The sequence below is a fragment of the Zeus faber genome (genome assembly GCF_960531495.2).
Source record: "Zeus faber genome assembly, chromosome: 2".
Taxonomy (NCBI): Eukaryota; Metazoa; Chordata; class Actinopteri; order Zeiformes; family Zeidae; genus Zeus; species Zeus faber.
Window position 1 is genome coordinate 20,859,266 of NC_137189.1, and position 25,339 is coordinate 20,884,604.

General features: G+C 43.4%; 1 protein-coding gene across 4 annotated transcripts; it reads right to left on the bottom strand.

Moving 5' to 3' along the window:
• Positions 1-540: 540 nt before the first annotated feature.
• On the bottom strand, positions 541-24,491 carry mapre3b (microtubule-associated protein, RP/EB family, member 3b). Of its 4 annotated transcripts, XM_080024651.1 has the most exons (10): positions 24,422-24,491; positions 18,858-18,923; positions 16,731-16,750; positions 16,134-16,258; positions 15,086-15,231; positions 14,136-14,292; positions 13,981-14,022; positions 3,811-3,947; positions 2,245-2,397; positions 541-2,117 (listed from the first exon to the last, which is right to left on the bottom strand). In XM_080024651.1, exons 4-10 carry the CDS (start codon positions 16,252-16,254, stop codon positions 2,049-2,051), a joined length of 825 nt encoding a protein of 274 aa, XP_079880777.1. In that variant the 5' UTR covers positions 16,255-16,258; positions 16,731-16,750; positions 18,858-18,923; positions 24,422-24,491; the 3' UTR covers positions 541-2,048. The 4 variants fall into 4 exon arrangements, with proteins under 4 accessions (XP_079880777.1, XP_079880776.1, XP_079880779.1 ...); XM_080024650.1 differs by lacking the exon at positions 16,731-16,750 and having other exon boundaries at positions 24,422-24,485; XM_080024653.1 differs by lacking the exons at positions 13,981-14,022; positions 16,731-16,750 and having other exon boundaries at positions 24,422-24,485.
• Between the last annotated feature and the right edge of the window lie 848 nt (positions 24,492-25,339).

The window sequence follows — 25,339 nt, forward strand, 5'->3', positions numbered from 1 at the left end:
CGCTCGCTTAAAGAGTAATGTAAATGTAATGTAATGTAAATGTAAATGTAAAGACCGATTGGCTTAATGGCCTGGTCCTAGGAACATAACACAGTCGTTAAGTGAGGAGTACCTGTACACCTATGAAGGGAGTTTTAAATCCATTCATTGAACATGGCGAATTTCCAGCAGATCAAGCTACTCGCGGTTGTACTGGAAAAACGAGCTCTGCCATTTCCCGCCGACATATTTCGTGACCCGAAACTTTAGAGCTTCCTTGTTTGCGTACAGGACGGTGGTGGAGGAGCAGACCAGTAACCCTATTGTGAAATGGCCCGCTACATACATGTAATAACATTTATTTTTTTGACTGAAGCTGAGCGGGGAAGGAAGCGATGGCTGTCTATATCTTCAGCGTCCCGGGTTTTAACATGGAATTGATAGGATTGCAGCCCATTCACCCACTGAGGCGAAATCATAGAGAGACGCTGGGAAAAATTGGCAAGAACTCCACACATGAAAAAAAAAAACTCAAAAAAGACCCCAGATTTTGATCCTATTGGGCTTGAACCCCACACCTTTATTTCATTTCTGCAATAACTCCAAATGATGCAGGTTTATCATGTGGCTGCAACATCAGCATCTGTTCTATTCTCTCTGACCAGCCCAACTAATTTCAATTACAATAGAAGAACACACTCTGCCTAGCTGTAAATCACAATGAATCACACCCACTAGCGTCTAGGCAGTCATTGTAGCATTTTACTGCTATGCCATATCAAAACTCCATCGATCAAATATGGTAACGGCAAAGAGAAAATTTGTTCAACCCCGTCAAACATTAGTATTTAGTAGTATTTGTTTGTGTAGCGTATTTGTTTCTTTTAAAAAAAAAGGTCATTCATATAGCTACAAGCCTGCATTCAAATCTGGTATCTCTGATATAGGTTTTACATCCATGTCTCAAACATAGCCTTTGAGCCATTCAATGCAAACAAAAACAACTTTTAACTCCAAAGAGTTAAAACAAATCTAAAAATATAAAATAGCTTTTATTTCTATATCTCGCCGGCTGTAGCCAGTCATTCTGCATGTTGGCGTTATGGACAGTCTCCATTTGTTAATTTTGCTACAGTTAGTGCAACACCTCCAATTTCTTCAAAATCCAAAACCATACGACTTTCTTCCCAAGGTGAAACTGTAAAGAACAGTTTTGAAAGAAGGTATAAATAAATAAAACACATAAATATATCACGCTGTCTCATAAACCAGCTGTCAAAACAGCTTCAAAAGCAAATCTTCTCTGGTTTGACTAAATTAATAATAATATTAACTATAAAATCATCATTTGTGTTGGTTTTACATCCAGGTGATGATGGTTAGTGTTTCTATCAGTGCAGGCATATCTACAGTTGTGGCAGAAAATATTGGCATAAATAGGGTATTTAACATTTGGGCCAATTAGCATAGGGGCAATCATTTTGTCAATGCCATTTGTTCATTTTATGATTTAAAATGATATAATTTCTGAATCAAAAATGGTCCCTGTACTATACAGTGAAAAGGTTTTGGGGAGACCAAATACTTTTGCCAATATTTTCAACCACGACTGTATGTGATATGAACGTGAGCAGAAATTGAAGTTGACATAAGCGATATGTTGGTTTTGCATGAGGGTTTCTCTCCTGCGCTCAGAGAGGACGTTCAAAGGGAACTGACAGCACAGCTGGCTCCAGGCTGCCAGCGCTGGGAACCTGTAATCTCATGGCCATCGACCATAAACAAAAATACCAAGACAGACCAGCATGCTCCGTGATGCGGCTGCCCCCATCCTAACAACTGGGATGAGTCGCCCAAAGCCCCTATTCCAGGGACTTAGCTATTAGCTAAGTGTTCTTAGCTAATAGCGTTTTGTGGGAGCTAGGCTGTGCAACAAAGTCATAATGTAGTGCATATGGACAGCCATAGGGAGTATAAAATAGGGCGGGTTGGGGAATAACAAAAAAAGGGGGTGAGGGAGGGAGGGAGGGGGTGACTGACACGTGGAGATGAAGAGGAAACAGGAGCGCTCAGAACTCCTCCTGGTTTCCTTGTGGCTCCTCGTTGATTTCCTCATCCTCCGGCGGTGCAAAACCATCCTGCCGAAAAAGGTCAAAGTAAATTCAATATGTGCTCTATGCGATTATTATTTGGGGTTGTGGTGAAGGCGTTCAATACTACTAATTATTACTACTATTAATTTGGCAGTGACGATGAAATCTTTACCTCTGTGGCGTAGAGTATGTTGATGATTTTGCTGAGGACCGAGCTGTTGTCGCTCTCGTTCTCCTGGCAGATCAGCTCGATGTCGCGCAGCTTGCTGAAATAGAAGTCCCTCTCCTTCTCCAGGCCGTCTACCGTCAGCTTCAGGTCCAGCAGCTGCGCCGGCAGACAGGAGGAGAACAGCAGCCGAATGGGAAACGGGGGAAGAGTCAATTAGTAGTACACGCCCAGAAGAGAAGCAGTACAATTTAACCTGCTACTCCTATTAGAGCACTCCACGGCCATGTGGCTGTTTCGCCTGCCACACGCCACTGAGTGTCGTTTCAGGGCCCTCCGGCACAGAAACAGGGTTGGGAATATACCAGTTTTTTGTAGAGAGTGGGCTAGGTGGAACAAGCCTTGGAGACGATGGACAACATGTCAAGACAAGGGCTCCTCTCCTGTCTGTGTGTGAGGATGGGGGTTTTACCCCTATTGCTCGTTAGACCAATCAACAAGCAACAGATATACTGTACAGCCACACTGATCCTGGGCCCCAATTACCTAGATCCAGGACAGGTGTGGCTGCTCAAACCACACCATCCCCACACCACATACCCGAGACCAAACTGAGGCCAGGGAGAATCCTTGGCTGAAGCCTACACTCCCCCACCAAACAGAGAACAAAGAAAAAAGAAAAAAATACCAGGACTCTGAAAAAGGGTTCCCATACCTAAAACCAACAAAAAAGTCCAACAAAAAAGAACTGGTGGGCCCCTTCCTGCGGACCTGGTTCCCTGGAAGAGCACAGCCCACCGGCGAACCTCCCCCCGGGGGACAAAGCAGACTCCTCCATTCCAGAGCGCGGGGCCTCTGACTGCTGTGCTGGCTGGTGGAGGTGTAGCTGGGTTTGGCTGTTGCGTGAGCTGCATGGAGGGGTGGCCCGGCTGCTGGGCTGCTGGATGGTCCCGGTGGTGACTGCTGGGCAGAGCAGCTAGCTGCAAGCAGTTACCCGTGGTGGGTGGTGCGTTGCTTCTCCTCTGGTCCTCCGCCGGACACCCTGGTTGGTGCTGGGTCCCTTCCCCTTGCCAGAGAGTCCCTGTTCAGGCGCCATTGTGGCAGTTTCGCCTGCCACACACCACCCAAGTGGCGTTTTCAGGGACCTTCGGCACAGAGACACAGACGACGGGGTAGAAACCACAAGTTTATTGTAGAGAGTGAAGAAGGTGGAACAAGCCCAGTAGCAGGTGGACAGCATGTCACGACAAGGGCTCCTCTCCTGTGTGTGTGGGGATGGGGGTTTTACCTGTTGCCCATTAGACCAATCAACAAGCAACAGGTATACAACCACACACATCCTGGGCCCCAATTACCTAGACCCAGGACAGGTGTGGCTGCTCAAACCACACCGTCCCCACATCACAGGCCACAAAAGCGTTTCTGTGCAAACAGCATGCAGGAACAGATATTTCCATATTTCTCAGGCCCAGCCAAGGCTAGAAAAGGAGTACGCTGTGCGCCCCTAACGGTTCATAAACGATGGACCAGACGATGAGGTGCTACTGGTGGTGGTGGTGGGGCATACGGTACCTGCTGGTTGAGCTCTAGGAGCTCGGCATCCCCGCCATTACGCGACAGGGGGGTACTTCTGCGGGCTGGCGCTGAGTTTAATTGCCTCTGTGGGGGAGGGACGGTCTTGGGAGCCGTGGGAGATGTTCTCATGGGGCCTGGTCCAACACGCACGCACACACATAAACACACACACACACACACACACACAGTTATTCATGCTAGGTAGGAAGTTGCAGAATCCATGGTGCATATCAAGCACCGTGTGTAGCACTAACTGTTTCTTCTAATGCTTGGAAAACACAAGGCAAATTTTAAAATCCTAGGATACCGAAATGGGACAGTAAAGCACACTTGCAGAGAAAAAAAAGAAAAATGTTTTGATTGTCTAAAGGGGCTTTCACATAGGACACGCAGTACAGTGCACATCAGCTCACGTGAGGGGGGATTGATTACTTGTTTTTATCTTCTGAAAGAAATTATCGATCGGTAGGAAAATTAGACTGCTGTCATCACTTCTGCAAATGGAATGGTGTTGATGGTATTATTTTACGTTTGGTTGGCCTGTATTTAATATTATATTAATTTACATATTATATTACAATATTGCTAAAGCAATATCATCACATGAAATGTCTTCCCACAACCATATCTTATTTTAATGACAGTGAAACAAGGAATAGCCATGATCATATATTGTAGTTTTTTTTTATTGGCCTTTGGTCATGTATCGCTAATCTCCACTGCATTTAATCACCCCTCGTCTGCCCACTTGGTTTCCACGACAGGGATTTCCCAGGTCCCGATAAATATGTAAGGAAGGGTTGTTGAGCTCGGGAATTTGGGCACCGCTAAAATCAGTTTCTCCTACATATTTATTGCACAGACACTTCCTGTCTGCTTCAGTTGTTTGTATTGGCCCAGTGGAGATCACAGCATGCCGTGTTGGGCAGTGCGAAAGTTCTGGGCCCAACTAATAGACATAATTTAGAGCGCAGAGCACGTATGTGAAAGCCCCTTAATGTTGTTAAAACACACCAAAAAAAACACAGCAAACAATAAAGATTTGTGACAGTTGAATCAGGAGTCATATTAATCTCGCAGGAGGCCACATAGAGTTGATATAAAAACAACTACGGCGGCACTCCGTGACCAACTGCTTGCCACAATGGTCATTTGTGTGAAAGCCAAACAAAACACAAAAAGAGGAAATTGATTAGGTCGCCTGATGTGAGAAAATATGCTGGACTCCCATCTTTAGTCTGCCAGTATCCAGCCCTCTGACAATCGACTAATGGCTTTGTGTTGTCATGTTTGATTTTAACAGAGAATCCTAAAGCACACTACACAAAACTTTGCCAAGCAGCTCTCAAGGGAAATTAAAGGGGACCTATTATGCTTTTCCTTATTTTCGGTCAGATCTCTGTAATGTTACAATGTCGGACGTTCATATTAGGCCCAAAGTATCAAATAATGAGGTAAACTCATGACAAAGTAATCGCTGTGAACAAAACACTCGTCAGTGATTTTTTTATATGCTGTGCGTTTCTCCACACAAAACCAATAAAAATAGGGTGTTTTTTCGTGTTTTTTGTAGATGTAGTTATTTATCACATTTTATTTTCCGACGTATGCGTGACACAAAAAATCCCTATGTCCACGAGTGCCTTTGCGGTGTCTGGCGTCCCCCACAAGCTTGCCACTGCAATGAAAGTCGGAACAAACTTAAATGAGGCCTTGTAGATCCAATATGAGTGAAGATTCAGCAACTTGGATTGCTTATTTCTTGCCTCAAATTTGTTCAGAAACAAATGCTCGTGGACTCATTAGGTGAAATCAGCACAGGTTAAGGAGTAAATACAATGAAACCTGGAAGCCATGCACAGAACCAAGAACTTGTGCTCAAGCCCCACTGGCTCACAGAACTCGGGGCCGAAGAAGGGTGGCTCCTCCCACAAAACAGCCTGTGGGAGCAAGAGGGCTATAGCAGAATCTTAGAAAGGCTAGAATGCATAATCTCAGTGGTATTTTCAGCAACAAACTTGTGTTTATGTTTTGTATGTTTTGGGGGCCTCGGAGACCTGGATTAACCCATGCAAAGAGGAGCACAATAGGTCTACTTTAAGCGAAATTAAGAAAATTATGTTTTTTTAATTTAACAAAGGAATAGTAATCAATGTTGGTCTGTCAAGTCCTCATAAATTCACGTAGGGATGCAGAGAAGGGGTTTCTGGGTAGCGGTAGCTTGCAGACGTGTACACCTCCAAAATCTTAATGCCTCAAACAAAACACTGAATGGTTGAATGAGGAACCATTTTAGGTATCATTTGTGTTGGGCCACCCACCCAACATGGAACTACAACTAAGAACACACGAGGAAACCATTTCAGACACTCAGACTGCGACCATTTAGTCGCATTTTGCGACCATTTTTCCAAAATTTATAACTTGGAGCACCAGCGCTACTTACAAATATGCAAACAATTTTTTATTTTTTTAGTCATCGTATATCATGTGAAACATTAGGAGGGAGCGAAGTGTGTGTGTGTGTGTGTGTGTGTGTGTGTGTGTGTGTGTGTGTGTGTGTGTGTGTGTGTGTGTGTGTGTGTGTGTGTGTGTGTGTGTGTGTGTGTGTGTGTGTGTGTGTGTGTGTGTGTGTGTGTGTGTGTGTGTGTGTGTGTGATATAGATTTATTTATCATTGATTTATTTCTGCGGGAATATCAACATCGGCCGCAACATATTGATTTTCTATTTCTTTTTACCATTTAAAATGGGTAAAACCTGTGTTGTAGGGGCCTCTCTCCCTCTTTCTCACAAACACACCGTCTGTGACTAGCCCCTCATCTCCGTGCACACTCAAAACATAATCATGCGTGGTATAGGTTTCGGTACTATGGCACCGGTTCTTATACGATCGGTACTGTATCTACTGGACCAAATTGCAACGCAGATTTCTGTGCCTCATTTGGGTGCGTTGTCCGAGCTGCTGATTATAATATCCGCACTCCAGTGCTCCGAAACCGCCACACGTGCCTTCCCTAAACATTATGGTTTGGCGCACTTCGCTTGAAAGACGCGCCGCCGCTTTCCTCTCCCATGCGGACGTGTGACCCGCCTTCATACTTTTGGTTGGTATTCATTTTTTGTGCTGTACTGTCACTTTTACTTTATTTCTTAAGTTTAAAATGTGTTCTTCCTTTTACAATGTGTTTCTTTTGCACTTTTTCTATATTCTTCTGATGTTTCTTTAATTCATTTCTTGCACTGCGCCATAATTTGTATGCATTCTATGTATTCTATTTTTTAGCTTTATGCATTCTATGTCCTTTTATAATGTGTTTCTTTGCACTTTGTCTTAATGCTTATGTTTTATGTAAAGCACTTTGAATTGCCTTGTTTTTGAAATGTGCTATACAAATAAACTTTCCTTGCCTGACCTTGAGAATGAAACAGCAACAGCACTCGTCACGTCACATTATGGTCGCATAGCCAATCAGATAAAAGAGGCGAGTGGTAAATGTTTTCACTACCAATAATATCCGGTTCATACAAACTGTCAGTTATTATTTAACATGTGAAAAGTAATGAAGGACAAATGGGTTTAGTTCATAAATAAATTGTAAATAAATTATTTGTAGAACATCCTACATCTTGTGCACATTATGCTTGTCTCCCTGTGTCCTCTGCTGTGTGTGAAAGGAAGGTTCCCAGCACAGAAGAGGATTAAATCTGATGTCAGAGGGCCCCTCCCTGTGGACACAGTGGAGGACCTGATTAGAATAAGTCTTGAGGGAACTAGCTTGGAGGAGTGTGATGCCAAGGAGGCTGTACAGAGGTGGTTCAGTCAGGGTAAAATAGCAAGAAGGCCAACTACAAGGGATGGCCTTCAGAGGTGCCTAGCCCTAATAGCTCTCAGGGGGATGTGCGCTACAGGGAGGGGGAGGTGGAGGAGAGGCCTATAAGAGGGAGTTCCTTGTTTACTTGTTTCGTTGTGGTTGTTAATGACAGCAATATACTGTACATTTGTTCATTTGGTGTCTGTTTTAAAAAACACTACTTAACGTAATAATTTTTTCTGTATTACCGCCAGTAATACAGTTTAGATTGAAAAAATATGAATGTGTTGCATTGCAATTTCAGTGGTGCTCCTAAATTTAGTGCTGTTGCTCCTAAAATATTTAGTCGAGAGCACCAGTGCTACTAGTGGAAAAAGTAGTCTGGAGCCCTGCATTAGCTGTGTCTGAAATGCATACTATTCGTAAGCCACGTCAGTGTGTGAACGAGTTTAGTATGTGAAAAGTACCAGGATGACATACTACATCCGGTGAAATATCGTAGTATGCAATGCATTGAGAGGGCAAGAGGGCAAGACGCTGGTAAGTTTCTGTGCATCAACCTTTTTTGCTCACATACTATAAAGCCCGTTGGACAATGGCACAAACGTGTAGCACGTATAGTTTGCCATTTCAAAGGCAGCAGAGAATTGCAAAAAAAAAAACAGCGAGGGGTATCTTCTTCACTTCCAGTTGATTCTGCGACAGAAAATGCGACAGTGCATCTGTAAATGCGACAGTGCAGTTTAGTGCAGTGTTTCCCAATCTTTTTTCTGCCACGGCACACTTTTTATAATGAAATAATCCCATGGAACACTACTATACTGTTAACTACTTAAAACTAGTGGTCATTGGCGATAGTGGCGCCGCCCCTAGCGGTCGCCTGCGCCGGCGCTCCGGTTACTTTCTTACTCTTTAGTATTTTTTTCCTTTTTTATCACGATGTTCGCCAGAAAAACATCAACAATTAACTCATACGGCCGCGATGCACTCATGGATATAAAAATTTCCCTAAACGAACAACTTTGGGACTTTTTATCCGTGGGAGCAGAGTGGCCGACGGAAATCCTACGCGGGAACACTCGCAACAACAACAAAAATGGAGTCGCTGTTCCACGAGCCGGCCCACGGAGGAAGCACCGAGGTAAACGAGGCGGCATTCGGGTCAGAATGAGGACGCAACCTTACCGTCCACCTCTGCCAAGCATCCTTCTTGCTAACGTCCAGTCCCTGGAGAACAAGATGGATGAACTTCGAGCGAGGATTCAATTCCAGCGTGACACGAGGAACTGTTGCGTCCTCTGCCTGACGGAAACATGGCTGACCCCACTGGTGCCGGATGAAGCCATACGTCCAGCCGAGGCCTTCTCCGTGTTCCGCGGCGACAGAACGGGAGAGTCGGGGAAATCCAAAGGTGGAGGCGTCTGCCTAATGGTAAACAACCGCTGGTGTAACGCCAACAACACCAAATTCCTCTCCCACTCCTGCTCGCCGAACCTGGAACAGCTGACCATACTATGCCGTCCATTTTATCTCCCCCGGGAATTCAGCACGGTCATCATTACAGCCGTTTATATCCCACCGCAAGCGGACACCGACGCAGCTCTGTAGGTTCTGTACGATGTGTTGTGCGGATTTCAGAACAGACATCCCGACGCGGCTGTGGTGGTGACTGGGGACTTTAACAGGGCCAACCTGAAAAAAGTTCTGCCGAATTTCCACCAACACATCTCGTGTGCCACCAGGGGAGACAGAACTCTGGACCATTGTTACACTCCTTACAAGAACGGATACAAGCCCGTGTCGCTTCCTGCTTTCGGGAAATCAGATCACGCCGCGATCTCGCTGCTTCCTGTTTACAGGCCTCTGATCGCGCGGGATCTGGTGATGACGAGGGAAGTGAAGCGGTGGACGGACCAATCGGAGGCTGCGCTTCAGGACGCTCTGACTGACGTAGACTGGGACGTGTTCCAAGCGAGTTCAAGTGACGTCAGCGAGTTTACGGAGGTTGTAGTGAGTTTTGTGGCTACGCTCGCGGATGAAATCGTTCCCACGGTGAAAGTTCGGATATTTCCAAACCAGAAACCATGGGTTGATAAATCCATCCGCTGCGCTCTGAATGCGCGCACGGCCGCTTACAACGACGGACTTGTATCTGGCAACATGGACAATTACAAAGCGGCGTCGTACAATCTGCGGAGGGCGGTGAGGGACGCTAAACGGACGTACAGAGACACCGTGGAGCTGCAGATGGAGCGGGGGGACACAAGACGCTTGTGGGAGGGGCTGCGAACAATAACTAACTACAAGAGCAGCTCCTCCCCAGCCACGAGTGTGGACGCCTCCCTGGCCAACCAACTGAACTCCTTTTATGCGCGGTTCGAGTCTGGCAGCAGCACCGCTAGCTCGCCGGCTAATTGGAGCTACACCGCTGGGGACGAGCGCGCACTCTCAGTATCCGTGCACGAGGTCAGGAGGGCTTTGATGCGGGTGAACACCAGGAAAGCTGCGGGTCCAGATGGCATATCTGGGCGAGTACTGAAGACCTGTGCTAACCAGCTAGCTCCGGTGTTCACCACAATATTCAACATCTCCCTGGCTGAATCAGTGGTCCCATCCTGCTTCAAGAGGTCCACCGTCGTTCCTGTCCCGAAGATCGCCTCTCCAACCTGCCTGAATGACTACCGTCCGGTGGCCCTCACCTCGGTGGTCATGAAGTGTTTCGAGAGGCTGATTAAGGATTACATCTGCGCCTCCCTCCCCCGCACCTTGGACCCGTTGCAGTTCGCGTACCGGCAGAACAGATCCACGGATGACGCGGTCTCCCAGGTACTGCACACCACGCTCACGCACCTGGATGGCCTGAAGGGGGCCTATGTGAGAATGCTGTTCATTGATTATAGTTCAGCTTTCAACACCATAGTTCCCACCAGACTGGCTGTCAAGTTGTTGGAGCTCGGATTAAATGGTCCGCTGTGCACCTGGATCCTGGACTTCCTCACAGGCCGCCCCCAGGTGGTCAAGGTGGGGAAGTACATGTCAAGCTCTCTCACCCTGAATACAGGATCCCCCCAGGGCTGCGTCCTCAGCCCCCTACTGTACTCCCTGTACACACATGACTGTGTGGCCAGGTCCAGCTCCAACACCATCATCAAGTTTGCTGACGACACCGTGGTCGTGGGCCTGATCACCGACTGCGATGAGAAGGCCTACCGCGAGGAGGTGGCTGACCTGTCACTCTGGTGCCAGGACAACAGCCTCCACCTGAACGTCAGCAAAACCAAGGAGCTGATTGTGGACTTTAGGCGTGGATCACAATCGAGGACGCACGCGCCCTTGTGGATTAATGGGACTTCTGTCGATAGGGTGAGCAGCTTCAGATATCTGGGAGTCCACATCACAGAGGACTTAACATGGACTGTTCATACAGACACTCTGGTGAGAAAGGCGAGGCAGCGTCTCTACCACCTCAGGCAGCTGAGGAAATTCCGGGTCTCGGTGAGGATCCTCAAGTCCTTCTACTCTGGAGCAGTGGAGAGCATCCTGACAGGCAACATCACTGCCTGGTTTGGGAAGTGTACTGCCCAGGACAGGCGGGCCCTGCAGAGGGTGGTGCGTTCAGCTGAACGTACCACTGGAACTACCCTCCCCCCCTTGCAGGAGCTATACACCAGGAGGTGTAGTAGCAGAGCCCGTAGGATCATGAAGGATCCTCATCACCCCAACAATGGACTGTTTCAGCTGCTGCGGTCAGGCAAGCGCCTCCGCAGTCACGCAGCGAGAACAGAGAGACTGAGACGGAGTTTCTTCCCTCAAGCCATCAGAACTGTCAACGCTGACCTCACCGGGGGTCCTAACTGAGCCATGCACTAGGCTCCACTACCTACTGTACTGTATGTAGCATACTGTACCGCATACTGTATCACTGTTCAGGGTTGTTCGTGATGCCGTATTGCTGCGCCGTACTGTTGTATACTGTGCTGTATTATCCCAAACACTACCTCACACTATTCACATTCACATGCCACTTTAATTCACATGCCACTTTAAATGCACATATCTGTATATACATAGCCATATTCCTTCAACCTATTCCATTTTATTTCAATATATTTTTTATTGTATTTTATTCTATATATTTTTTATCTTATTCTATAAGTATTCCACTTACTGTATTACGTTTTAGGAGTCAGTTAGTCGGTCTATTAGAAAGGAATTTTCTACTTTTTATTTTATTTTTGTACTTTTTCCTAGGACTTATTGTGTGCTATCACCGGGTGCGTTGCATTACATTTCACTGCATATATGTATGGAAGTATGTATATGTATGTGACAAATAAAAATCTTGAATCTTGAATCTTGAACCAATTAATCGGTCAGCCGATTAATTAATTGGACCGATATTTGCACCATTTGAGATAATCAGCATCGGCCGACACCTGCGCTCATGAAAAATGTCTGCAGACTAGTGACAAGTGTCAAAAATCTTAACTTTTTCTATACATTGATTCAGAATATTTGAAACCGTTTCAATACAAATTTTTCAATATCAATATACCGATAGCAGCTGTGCTTCCTCGCTGGGTCTTCTCTCCAACAGCAAGTTGACACACACACACACCGCACACAGCACCCACATAGCCCCGCCTCCTCTCACTCATCACAGTGCTCTTCTCGTCACTCGTCTCATTCCCTCCGGTTTGTTATGGCGTTAGCTCATTAGAGACGGCAAGTGCACGACCGTTTTGAAACAAAACAGCAGGAGTGTTGTTTGGAAATACTTTTGCATTTGAGGCAAAACTTAAACCTTACTCAGAGAATTCGAGTGGAATTTTATTTCTCCTCTAGACAGCGCTGTGCCATGCATGTGTTCCCATGAGATCTATTTAATTTTGTGTGTCCTACTTGTATGAATTTTTTTTTAAACGCAACTGACTTAAGTGCTGCCCCATTCCTGTGCCAAAAACCTTGTGTGTCCTCACTCTCAGGTGACACGCCATCTCCCCTTTGCTTTCCATTGCTATGGGACTTAATTTAGTAAACTGGATGTTTTTGTGTCAATACTTTACTTGTAAATAATAAGTCCTGTTTATTTTAATTTTCTTTATCGCTTATAATTATTTTTCATTCATAGGTGTTTTTTTTTTTTTTACAAAGTTTAGTTTTTTGATTACCTGTGGACATTTATTTAGTTGATACATTTCTATTTAAAATAAGTGCACTGCAGAGACAATGCAGACAATAACATTACTGTTAAATAAATGTTGATTTAAGTTGAGCAATTTTGTGTCTCATTTGTTATTATTATTAAATTGTTGTATTTTATCAGATGCTCAAAAACATCATATCATGGCATTACACATCGGTCATTGGTCATCTTGCTCTCTGAATATCAGCATCAGCTATTGAAAAACCCCTATTGGTTGACCGCTACTAAAATCCTCGGAAATATTGCTGATTATTATGGCCTACTAATTGTGATGCAAGACTTGCGAACAATTCGTTCATAGGGAACAATTCTTTTAAATGACGCGGGAGTCTGGAGCCATCTTCAATCTTCAATGGGGATGGTAGGTCAGGAGGTAGCGCTGGTTGTCTAGAAATCTAAAGGTTGCTGGTTTGATCCCAGGCTCCTCCTGCTAGCATGCTGTAGTGTCCTTGAGCCAGACACTTAACCCTTGATGGCTGCGTCCGTCGGTGTTTGAATAATTGTAAGTCGTTTTGGATAAGAGCATCTGCTCAAAAAAAAAAATGTAATGTTCAATTCACAAACTGAAAATAATTAACTCTTGTTCAGTGTTCTCTGGAAGCCCTGGGACCAAATGAACAAAGAATCAGAAGTTGGAATGACTCATTTCACTGAGTGACTTGTCAAGAACCAAATCCAAAAACTTTCGTCACTTTCAGAGTGAAACTTGTTCTGATGAACACAGAGCTGCTATTTTGGCTGGAACTGATGCATTTGAGCAGCTTGCAATTTTGATCTTGCAACACAAAAGAACATTTCTGTGATTTATTTATTTTTAAAATGGAATTTGAAAGATTTTCACAGCACACAGCGAACTCTCACGGCACATTAATGTGCCGCAGCCCAGTGGTTGAAAAACACTGCTCTACTGCACATAGGAACTTTGCAAGTATGCAGGAAGATGCAACATTTGCAGACCGTTTCAGGCTTTATGCTGACAGTGCTGAGCTAATCAGCCAATCACATCTTTCCCAACTTCTTGCAAGTACGAACCAAAAAAAAAACTGAAGCACTTGTACATTGCTGTAAAAGAATGTGCAAGGCAACCAGGGAACCCACACACATGTACAAGCACTCGCACACACACAAAGGATGGGGTGGATGTTACCTGAGCGAGTGGGTCGTTTAGGTTTATGGGTATTGTGTTCGCCTGGGTTAGGAAGGGGGTGGGGGGTAGTTGAGCGGTGAAAAGAGAATAGCGGAGGAATGGATCTTGATCTTGAACACTTGTGCGTTTACCGTTTTCTGTGCGGGTGTGAGTACCTGGGTTGGGCGGGGGCGTCGCTTCCTGACCCTGCCGCAGTTGCAGCGGGTCGTACTCCTTGCCGTCGTAGTTGGCGTCGAAGAACTTCTTGAACCACTGGACGAACTCAAAGTTGTCCTGGAACTTGCCCTTCACCAGCCTCTCAACGGGGATAATCTGCGAGGGGGAGAGGGGCGGTTGGGGGTAGGTGGGCTTAACGGGAACTGCCGCTGTGCATTTATTTCTACATAGCAGGGGTGAAGATACAGCCTGCCTGTGAATCAAACACAGGTGGTAACAGTTTGAAGACCGGCACAGCCACTGCTTTGGGGTTAAGAGAGGTGAGCTTATGATCCAAAGGTCATCACATTCCTCAAGGAATAACAAAGATTAACGCTGTAGACTACTGATAAGGGTTTTTTTTACCACTCAAACAAGGTGTTTAGCAAGGTTCAGGATTTTCACCTGAATCCTCATAACAAAAAGGCTTTCTGTAAATATGGCCATTAGTCTATTAGTACAAATTCCCAATAGTAAGAAAAAACAATAGGATGTATATTTGTATACTTCTATGTGGAATAGAACCTCAACAGTCTTTTGCGAGACTGAAAAAATGAAGAAATTCTAAACCTCTACCAAAAACAGACATTTGAAGCCATATGATCTATTAACGCAAATTAACATGTTGGACAAAATCCAATGATACCTACATCTGTTACTGTAAGAGGAGGGAACATTAACAGGGAGCCATGAAAATTGTGATACACCATTGACATGCCATTGGAAAGTAACTGACCAACGAAACTGGCAGGATAGGGTAAAAATAAATGTTGGTTTGTTCGACCAGTTGAGGATGTATATGTAACTACTATGTGTTCTACTGTTCACCTTTTAGAAGGAAGTGTGAAACCATGATTTGCAGCTGGAAGATTGATAAACAATGTGTGTGCTGACTTAGGCATATGCTCACCTTATCCACATTCATTCTCTTGAACGCCGCCTGTAAGACCTTGAAATTGTGGATGAACTCGTGCTCCAAACGAGCGTTGAACCTGACTTTCTTTAACAATATGCACCCGGGAAACAGTATGTCCATGAACTGGCAGTAGGCGCCGCCTGAATAACAAAACAAAAAAAGAAAATAAATAAGCAAACCACACAAAATCAGAGTAAATCGACCTCATATAAAACAGGGTTAATTCACAAAAACAACATTTTCCATTTTTAAAGGGGACCTTTAATGATCCTTTAAGTTAATATAGGTCTCTGAGGTCCCAAAAACATGTCTTTGAAGTTTGTTGCTGAAAATACCACTCATGCATTCTAGCCAATATATATCAACAAAATAAAAAAATCTACAATAAAAACACACAGTTTTTATTGGTTTTGTTTGGGGGAATGCACAGCCGATCAGATGGATCAGATGACCATATAAAGAAATCTGTGAAAAAAGGAAACTGAGCGTTTACAGCGGTCGGAAGCCTGAGTGCTTGGTTCACAGCAATTACGTTGTCATTAGTTTACCTCATTATTTGACACTTTGGCCACATCTAACGCGCACATCCAACCTCGTAACATTACATATATGACAGAAAATAAGGAAAAGCATAATTGGTCCCCTTTAAGGACTTCAAAACAAATAATCAATTTTCCATGTAATTTTTAAAAATATTAATATAATCTTAGTCTCATCGTCTGTTATTGATATTACTGTAGTAAACACTGTTTTATCTATATATCTTGCCATTCTCTGGCATGATCTTTGTCTTAAAAGAGATTTTTGTTTTTTATTACATTGTGATATGAATAAAGAAACCGGGGGAAAATCATGGGTTGTCAATGATCAAGTTTATTTTCCAAGGACTTTTCAAGCACTTCAGTGCAAAAGGGGCTATTTTCAAGGTATTCCAATATTACATTTCTGACAAGGAAAATTCAAGCGCTTCAAGTGTCTCGAGAAACTGGTAAGAAGAACCCTGACAACAGAAACGCAGACGAGTGTGTGTGTGTGTGTTTACCTGAACATAGCTGCTCTATTTTTGTGTAGGTGAGCTGTAGAGAGTCGTTGACCCAGGCCAACATATCATGACGACTCAGGTTCTCTATGGTCATAGAGGTTGAGTAGACATTCACCGCCATCCTCCTGCACAGCCCCCCCCCCCCAAAAAAAAACATGTAAAACAATGTGTGGTTTCAAGGTGATTTCCATCGATTTACTTCCAAGTGAGTGAAATTGTGGAATTTCATTCTAATATTCTTCGCCCTACCTCCACTTCTAGGGCTAAAGGCTAATTCAGGCATTTTCATTACCCAGCATCCTCATTTCCGCGCAAACAACATGTCAACCCATGTTATCATACCCACTGAGCACTGTGTGATGGATTCTGTGTTGCAATTTCCGCACATATATAAAAAAATAAATACAAATGGGAAAAGATGAATACTACAATCCAACAAATTTGTATCAAGACTTTTAAGTGCATAAAAAACCCAGAAATACAACATATTTCAACATCAAAATATGAATTGTGGATTATTTGTATATTGTATTTGTGTATATATTTGTATATTGAATGCCATGCAAATAGAAAATGTGCCCATGTTATCATACTCACTGAGCACTGTGTGATGGATTCTGTGTTGCAATTTCCGCACATATATAAAAAAATAAATACAAATGGGAAAAGATGAATACTACAATCCAACAAATCTGTATTAAGACTTAAGTGCATAAAAAAACCCAGAAATACAACATATTTCAACATCAACATATAAATTGTGGATTATTTGTATATTGTATTTGTATATATATTTGTATATTGTATGCCAGGTAAATAGCAAATTTGCATCATGTGATTAAATATTTTTCCAGATGTTTGTAGTACTTACATCCAAACTAAACACATCGGAACACATCTAAACAGCATTTAAATGGTTCATTTCCGCGGGAACAGTTTGCGTTTATATTCGTGTTTTGTGACAGACTTATCACGTCGTTGGGGCGTGGGGGCGAGGGGTTGGAGCAGATGCACGAAGTGGATCCTCGAGTGAAGTGGACTCTAAATATGGCGGACAAGGTTATAAACTAAATCATAAACGACGAACAGTAAGGTTAGGAAATATTCTGACGTCACAAATATACAATTGAAACTAAAACCTAAAAGAATAATGTCCATAAATATTTTAAAACTTTGCACTTGGTGGTACGTGCCAAGATCTGCCACAGTGAGACTCCACTCCAGGATCCACTCCATGCATCCACTATCACCCGCGCCTTCCCTCCCCCCGAAGCAACGTGTCATAAAACTTGAATATAAATGCAGATCCGCATGTAAATCAACTGTTTAAATGTGTGTTATGGCGTTTACAAGTAATGTAAGTGATAGAAAGCGATTCAAATATATTTAATCACAACCGATTAAAATATATTTAATCACATAAATAATGCTACATTTATTTGCTAAATAACTAGTCATACATTATTTTGATACAGATTTGTGGTCTGTAGTATTTATTTGTGGACGGAGAGATATATTTATGTTCCCGATCTTAATCTCATCTTAAAATCTTAATATAGCTATAAATTATAGGGACTAACATTAGCAAGGCCTGGGTTGGAAAAGTAGTTAACCCATCCTTTATAAACACTTTCGGTGGATGCAATGCAGATGGGCGGCCCTTTACCAGAGATAGCAATCAAAACAAAAATCCCTTGCCAATAAACCATGGAAACAGGATGTTTGTGTAATGTCAGTGAAGCAAAAAAACAGTTTAATGGCCTTCCCCTTACAACATGCCCCAGTACCACAGCCTTAACACAGGAAAAATATTAACAACTAGCGGGTCATGATCAAATACACGATTATGTTTGTCATTACCATTAAATGTGTCACAGCGATCAAATACACAATTATGTTTGTCATTACCATTAAAAGTGTCACAGCGTGTCATGAATCCTCCCTGATCGCCCAGTATTTACTGTTTTCATGTTTTATTTTCATCTGGTAATTTCCTCATGCCATGTTACTAACCTCCATGTCATTTCAGATCTAACCACTCCCTTTTGCTTTGCTGTCACTCCCTTCCCTTCACCTGGTTTCCCCCGCTTGCAGCTCATTCCTTTGTTGGTCCCTCAGTATAAATACCAGTCCACTTCCCTTTGTTCTCTGCCAGATTGTCTCTTGCATCTCTTGCAGCTTCTGTCCAAACCTCTGCCTGATTTCCCTGGACCCTGATTCTCTGCCTGTTCCCTGTAGAGTAGCCTGGGACCCAGACAAATCTGCAAGCTGTGTTTTATTTGCTCTGCAGAATATGTCTGGCCACCCTCCCATTCAAACAGATTTCCACCAGACCTTGCCATGGTCGGGCCAATGACAACCGTTTATCTAATATGGTGCGGGTTTGATAGGCTGACAATGCAGAGGAGAGCCGTTGAGGCACCTCACCAAGATGGCTGCCGCGAATCCGCTATCGTGATAGTATTTAACAAACTCGATGGTATATATTCTCAAAAAAGCCTTTGTTGATTAGAAACGTGTGTTTGCCGTACTTCAGACAGGATTTGGTAAAACTTTAATTTACTAACTCACTCGCTCAGCGCTACGTTACACCTTCCGTTAGTCTGATTGGTTGTCGGTCTATTCTATTCAATTGTGTCCACAGAAATTTTGGGATTTTACTTTCAGAACCCGGATTTTCCACCTCCACGCACGCACGCACGCACACACACACAATTAAGTCACCTGTTTTGGAGAAGTGTAGGCGTAATCTGTTAGGAACTGGGCTTTGCTGGACCACCAGATACAAACCTAGTGAGAGAGAGAGAGAGAGAGAGAGAGAGAGAGAGAAGGTGGATTATCAGAAGCTCTTCACATCATGCTGCAATAACACAAGGTCATTCACTTTGATGTTAACTTAAATGTGTTCTGATATATCCTGTGCCTTGCTAAGGAACACTCCAGCAGCCCCCCAGGACACCAGAGATATAATGTCTTCCTACTCGCCAGCTCATTAATCTCTAGCTAGGCTAATCCTCTCCGCTAGGTTCAGCACATCGCTAGTGTAATCGTAGTCTACAAAGTAGTCTGAGATGTCAATAAGCTTATCCACTGGAAGTCATAGGCTGCACACCAGAGACTTGTGGAATTTTTCACACCAACCACCAGAGATGTGAGCAAATACAACTATACAAAAGAGCTTCCTGTGACCAGAAATGAGTGACCGGGGGGTCATATCGAACAATCACTGCTGTGCTACAAGGTTTCACACCAGCAGCAGCAATCAGCAGTCAATTGTTGGTGAATGCTGGCTGGCATTTAGTAGTCTGCCAGTAAAAAAGTTACTTATGAGTCACTTTGACAGGTGTTCAATCTGTGTCCAATGATCCTCTGCATATTCTAGAAAAAGAATCTTGGGCCCCAGCATAGCAACAATAACGTTTGGTTACATTCAAGCAATTGGCATTTGTATATTTAGGGGTCCAGCCCCTGAAGGGGATTTATTTTTTCATGGAACGTAGGCTTGGGCAGATTTACACTTCATCTATCAGTGATAGACTCCATCTATCGGCGATCGATGGAGTCAATCGCGATTGACATTTTTTTTTTAATCCACCAGAAAAAATCCGACCATTGAAAAGGTGTAAGTGCAGTTTACCATGTTCGGAAACTGGAGCAGAGAAGGAGAGGGGGGAGAGGGAGAGGGAGGGAGAGGGGGAGCAGAGGCTCTTCTCTTCTCAGAGCTGTCGAGTAACCACTGGTGATCGGGTCTCACTTCCCCTCTACAGTTCCGTACATAGACATTGGGGGGCTCAAGGAAAAAGAAAAGGCACATGGACCCCCAGCTCCAGTTCTAGGAATTTTGACGCTCTGGGCAAATGGAGCAGCAAACCAGAGTCGCTGTGTGCACAACGCAGGTGCGGCAAAGTGCCAGGTTCATGAGGAGTTCCTTATGATTATATCTTGCCCAGACAATACACTACCTTGATACTCATTAACGCTTAAAAAAAAGCACGCCTGATTAGAAGGGTACCGAGGGGTCCATAGGGCAGGTGCTTCTCCTTTCTGCTTGTATGTCAGTTCGCCAAGCCACAGACACGATGAATACGATTTGTACGGTTTATTTTATATATTTGAGAATTTCTATTTGCTTGTATAAATTGTAATTGTTTTAGATTTTATCTGTTTTTACTTGATTGTATATTCCCTTAAGTTCTAAGATAAGCGATTTATAAATTAAATGCACTACTTTTATTATTAGGGGTCCAGCCCACAGGGCTGGAACCCTATTATTTTTGCACAGATTTGTATTAGGGGTCTGGCTCGTTGGGCTGATATTGATATTGTTCCGGGAAAATTATCTGAATTTTGAAAAACTAAAATGATTTGAAACATCTGCGAACACAGTTTAGTATTGTTTGAATCGGTATTTCACTAACACTTCGAAGTTTCATCCAAATCGATCTACATACGGAGCAGGAATTAGTGAAAAACCGGCCAAATTTGATCTATATCACAGACATGGTCCATTGCATTTCACGCCCAAAATGAATGAGATGAGATTTACAGTAAGATGCTTTATGACGTCATCATACTATTTACTATAAATGAACAGATTCCGATTGAGAATGTCCATTTGGACGTGTTCAGTGTGCGGTGTAGACTCCGTTGCTCTGTCATGGTTTGACATTACAAACTATCGGTTTACATGTCTCCGTAAATACGTCATTTCAAACATGCGACATGAACAGCCAATCGTACAGAGCAGAGAATCAACCAGGTGACACAAACAGACAATCTTAGCGCCTGTGCTTCCTATGCTTTGAACTGGAACTCAGCACTTCTCCTAACCCGAGCCGGCCACCATCCCCGCAAAAGGAGAGCAATTAAAGAAATAATCCGCTGTAGGAGAGAGTCCATCAGTTCGCTCAAAACAACCCTGCATATAATCACAGAGTGCAGATTTGGGAACCTCAGAACCTGTAATACATACCTAACATGACTAAACTGGACCCTGTGTATTGCTGCCTGAAGCTATACTTATTATTAATCCTCTTGGCATTTTTCAGGAACATGTACATTTGCAGGAGTTAGTGAAAAACTAAACCATATATACTGGAAGTTGAAGAAAGTTGACACACCTAGGTTAGTTTGAGGAGCGGGGCCACCACAGCGAAAACCCTCAGTCGCACATTTCTAAAATCTCCACGAGCCGCTAAATAGATTTAAAAAAGATTTCTGAAAGGAAAATGCGAGTTTTCCAGATTCGTGTTCCTTTGTGGGGTTTTTTTTATCTCTCAACGTATTTTCAAAACAGAGTTTGATTTATAAATAGTAGATAAATGTTAAACCATCTAGTTAAATATTTCTGTTAGATTACATGGGAAAACATAGTTCACTTACCGAGATGCTGAACAGCAGCAACGCCGATCGATTGTTTCCTTTAAAGCGACTGTCCAGGCGAAAATCATCCATACACGATGTAAAGTCACAATGCTAAACCGTTTTGATGGAGTTCAACCTTTAAATCTTAAGTGTTTTACACACACCCAGATACATTATTGTGTAGGGGGCGTAACCACAAAGAAGAAAAGCTGATGTCACTTCCGTAAACAGAAGACGAGAAGCCTTTGGTTTCACTTGTCTGTGAATTCGGTTTCACTAGTCTGCGAAAACTTTCATCTCCGTGTTGTTATGGATTACGAGAAGCGGGTGGCGGAAGTTCTAAATCATATCATAGAATTCAACCTGAATGTGACGATGAAACTGAGTATTTTCAAGAACCACCGGAGGAGACCGACGATACGCCCGTTGTTGCTACAACGGAAGAAGTTGATGATGTGACAAAGTCCATTGAGGTTGGTAATGCAGATTATTAACAAGTAGCAATGGACAAGATTCTCAAGTTTACCTGCAAATGCAGCCAGCGGCCAAGAACTTTGAAGATATTTGGCATGTATATTTAATAACACACCAAGGTTGATATACAGCAACTAATATTATTGACAGACTGTACATACTTGCATTCATTGATAACTTGTACATTATGTTCACTTATTCACTCTTGAGGGGTGCATAAACCAGTGTTTTTTTGTGTTATCCGCACTTTTAAAGTTCTAAATAATTCCACTTTTATAAAACATGTATATTCTTTCTGTTAAAATCTTAAAAAAAAAAAAGATTTTGTGTGTCAATGTTGCTGTTCAACATTCTCTATATACACAAGAACAATGCATAGATTGCCCCATTCAGCAGGGTGTCAAGTGGCCATGTGGCAAGTAGCCATGTGCCATTCTGAGAGCTGGCTGAATGAAGCCAAGTGCGGGGGAAACTTTGAGGGTGATGATCTCAGGAGCACAATTTGCTGCACCCTCGTCATTAACAAGCCATAGCTTTAAGAATATTTGCTTGATTCGCATAAGTGACACCTTTTTTTGAAGCTCCAATTCTCCAATTTCAAATGATGTAAAAAAAAAAAAACAAAGTCAAATGGTAGCAAATGTACCTTAAATCTGAGGTATGTCCAGGTGTCGTCTCTGGGTGGTCATTCACATCCAGCAACTTGCGCGTTGTAGACTGCATAGCAGTTGCTCCGCGTAGTGTTCCATATATTTACACTTGGTTGAAACCAGAGACAGCAGGAGCCGATGCTGCGTTTAATTGAAACTCAGAAAATTGTAACTCGTGCTGCGTTTCACAGAACCCTGAAAACTGTAATCGGTCACAGAAGGTTTTATTGCACCGCAGGAACTTTGTCACAGTTCTAAGAACTTTTAGAGGGACCATCTCTTTTCTTTTATGTCTGCATGGCAAGACTCTAAAACGCATTCATGAGGACCAAAGACTAACGGACGCAACCCTCAGCAACATAAGTCCAGGGTGATTGGTGGAACAAATGAGCCAACGGCACTGGCAACTGTCATTCTTAAAAAAACCTCTGTAAAATGTTATTAATAATAATAATTGACTTATGAATTGTGGGTATTATGGCGTAATACTTCTGTTTTCACTGCACAAAACAACTACTTATACAACAATAAATTTGTGAAATAGTCTGCTAATTGCTGTTGATACGAAATGATTGGAAACTAGGAAAAATGTAATAAGTACCTAAACTGGACTAAACTGGACCCTGTGTATTCCTGCCTGCAGCTATATTTATTATAATTATTTTATTAAAAGTAAATATATATATATATATATATATATATATATAAATACAGAATATTCAAAATATGTTCTATGTCCAGGATAAATGAAAATGCTAGGGCAGGGGCTACGTGGTGGTATGGTTAGAAGTATTGGCTGTGGGCTTAAATATAAATATAGATGGGATATTCTGTACAGAATGAACACATATACATGTATACAATAATAAAGACATGGATACAACAGCTTAGTAGGTCTGAATTATGACAATGTTATTACTAAATAATATTAATACAAAATGATTATTACAAAGGTAGGAATCGCTATGCTTGACAATCGAACCCCTTGTAAACGTTATCATGTCGACTACTAGTAGTGTTGATCTTTCCTGGAACTGAAGCACCTTTCTAATATGTGGCATAACTACTGCAAAATGTGTGTTTTTTACAATCAGGTACACATCAGTATGCTTGCTCTTTTACAGTCATACAATAACAAAACAAAATCAACGCAGTCGGTTTGCGCGTATTTCCCCTCATGTCTTCAGTAGAGAAACGGGTGGACATCAGTGGTGAGAAACGGGTGGACATCAGTGGTTACAAACATAAGCCATTTCGCTGGGGATGACAGAACGATAATCCCGCAGACTATTTGGCAGCCGATCTCATCGCAAGCATTTTATCCAGCAACGTGGTTCCTCTCTGAGCTCAGCAGCTCAGCGGGGGTTCAGTTGGAGCTGTGACAACTCGCGCTGCATGGCTCTGGTGCTAACTAGCTAGCTAGCTGGCTGGCCGCTAACTGTCATGAGGGCTGCCTAGTAACGCGCATGTTGTGACAGCGGGTTCTGCGATTTAGAACCCATTCGTTCACCGGTTCCTATCGGAGAGTATCGACAGGTCTGTCCCCTTTGGACCCCCTCGGTGAAAGCGTGTCAGTCTTGCCATCACCCCCTCTGGAGGCCTTTAACAGAACACTCTCTCCCACACACGCACGCACGCACACACACTGGCCCTAAATAACAACTGCGCTGTCATCCACGGTATCGTACAGGGCGGACTCCGGAACCCGAAACCAAACAACTTATTCAAATGGCCCGATTTAAAAGCGGTTACAAATACATCCAGGAGACATTTTTTCCCAAGTTAATAATTGTTACTCACTGTTCTAACGGCCCCGTCGGTAGCGCCCTAAGCTGCTCCGTTACCGCACAGCTTTCAACCCCCTAATTCTCCGGCAGTGCGCATGCGCGTGGCCGACGCCGTCGCGGGGCTGCGTGGCTGGAAACCCCAGCGCCTCCTGCTGCGTTCCGAACGCGGGCGCTCCCCGCCCGTCGCAGTTCCAGAAAAAAAGTAACGCGAAGGGAACTTTATTCGTCGCCAACGGTGTGGTCCGCCGTGTGGCTGCGACGGCGGGTGCCCGAGTGACCAGCCCCGAAATTCCGACTCAGAAATTCCCACTTCAATGGCCGTTCCTTTGCACTTTTTCGAATAGGAGTTCAGATTTTTCCGAGTTCCAATTATAACGAATACGGCATTGGGCCTGCGCTCTCCGGGGTCTGTCCCGTGGGCGCAGGCCTGGGTTGCTTGTTGTATAAACTTCAGTACGAACTGTTGCTTTTATATTATTAAAGAGTATGTATGCAAGAAAAAAACAGAGAAATACCAATACGACTAACTGGCCCAAACCTTTTATTTTAATAGAATGGAGCATTTATTTGAACTCTGTGCAATGTCTGATGGTTTATGAACAAATTATTATGTATTTATGATTAATAAGATAGGTGGACAGTACAAATAATGTTCAACCATGTCACCCAATGTGTCTCTCTAGACAGGAGGATAAGCTAAATTCTGACTATCTAAATTAAGAAATTGCAGTTAAAATTACTTTAACTCACATGTTGCCCTAGGCCACAAACACCAGCATTTTCAGAAATTGAAGGGGGGGGGGCACAAACACACACACACCTTGGGATGAGCTTTTTACACTCTTTTTATTTATCCATTCTTGTGGTGAGAAACAAGCAGCCACTTACAGATTCAACAGGTTCACTGTCCAACACGACGAGAATCCACGAA

What these genes read in the sequence shown, in the direction of transcription:
- mapre3b (XM_080024651.1), bottom strand. Translation starts at nt 16,254, where the DNA reads ATGGCGGTGAATGTCTACTCAACCTCTATGACCATAGAGAACCTGAGT. An exon ending in GACGCCCCCGCCCAACCCAG is followed by an intron (nt 14,023 to 14,135) that starts GTACTCACACCC and finishes TTCCTAACCCAG; the next exon opens with GCGAACACAATACCCATAAA. An exon ending in ACATACTCTACGCCACAGAG is followed by an intron (nt 2,118 to 2,244) that starts GTAAAGATTTCA and finishes CTTTTTCGGCAG; the next exon opens with GATGGTTTTGCACCGCCGGA.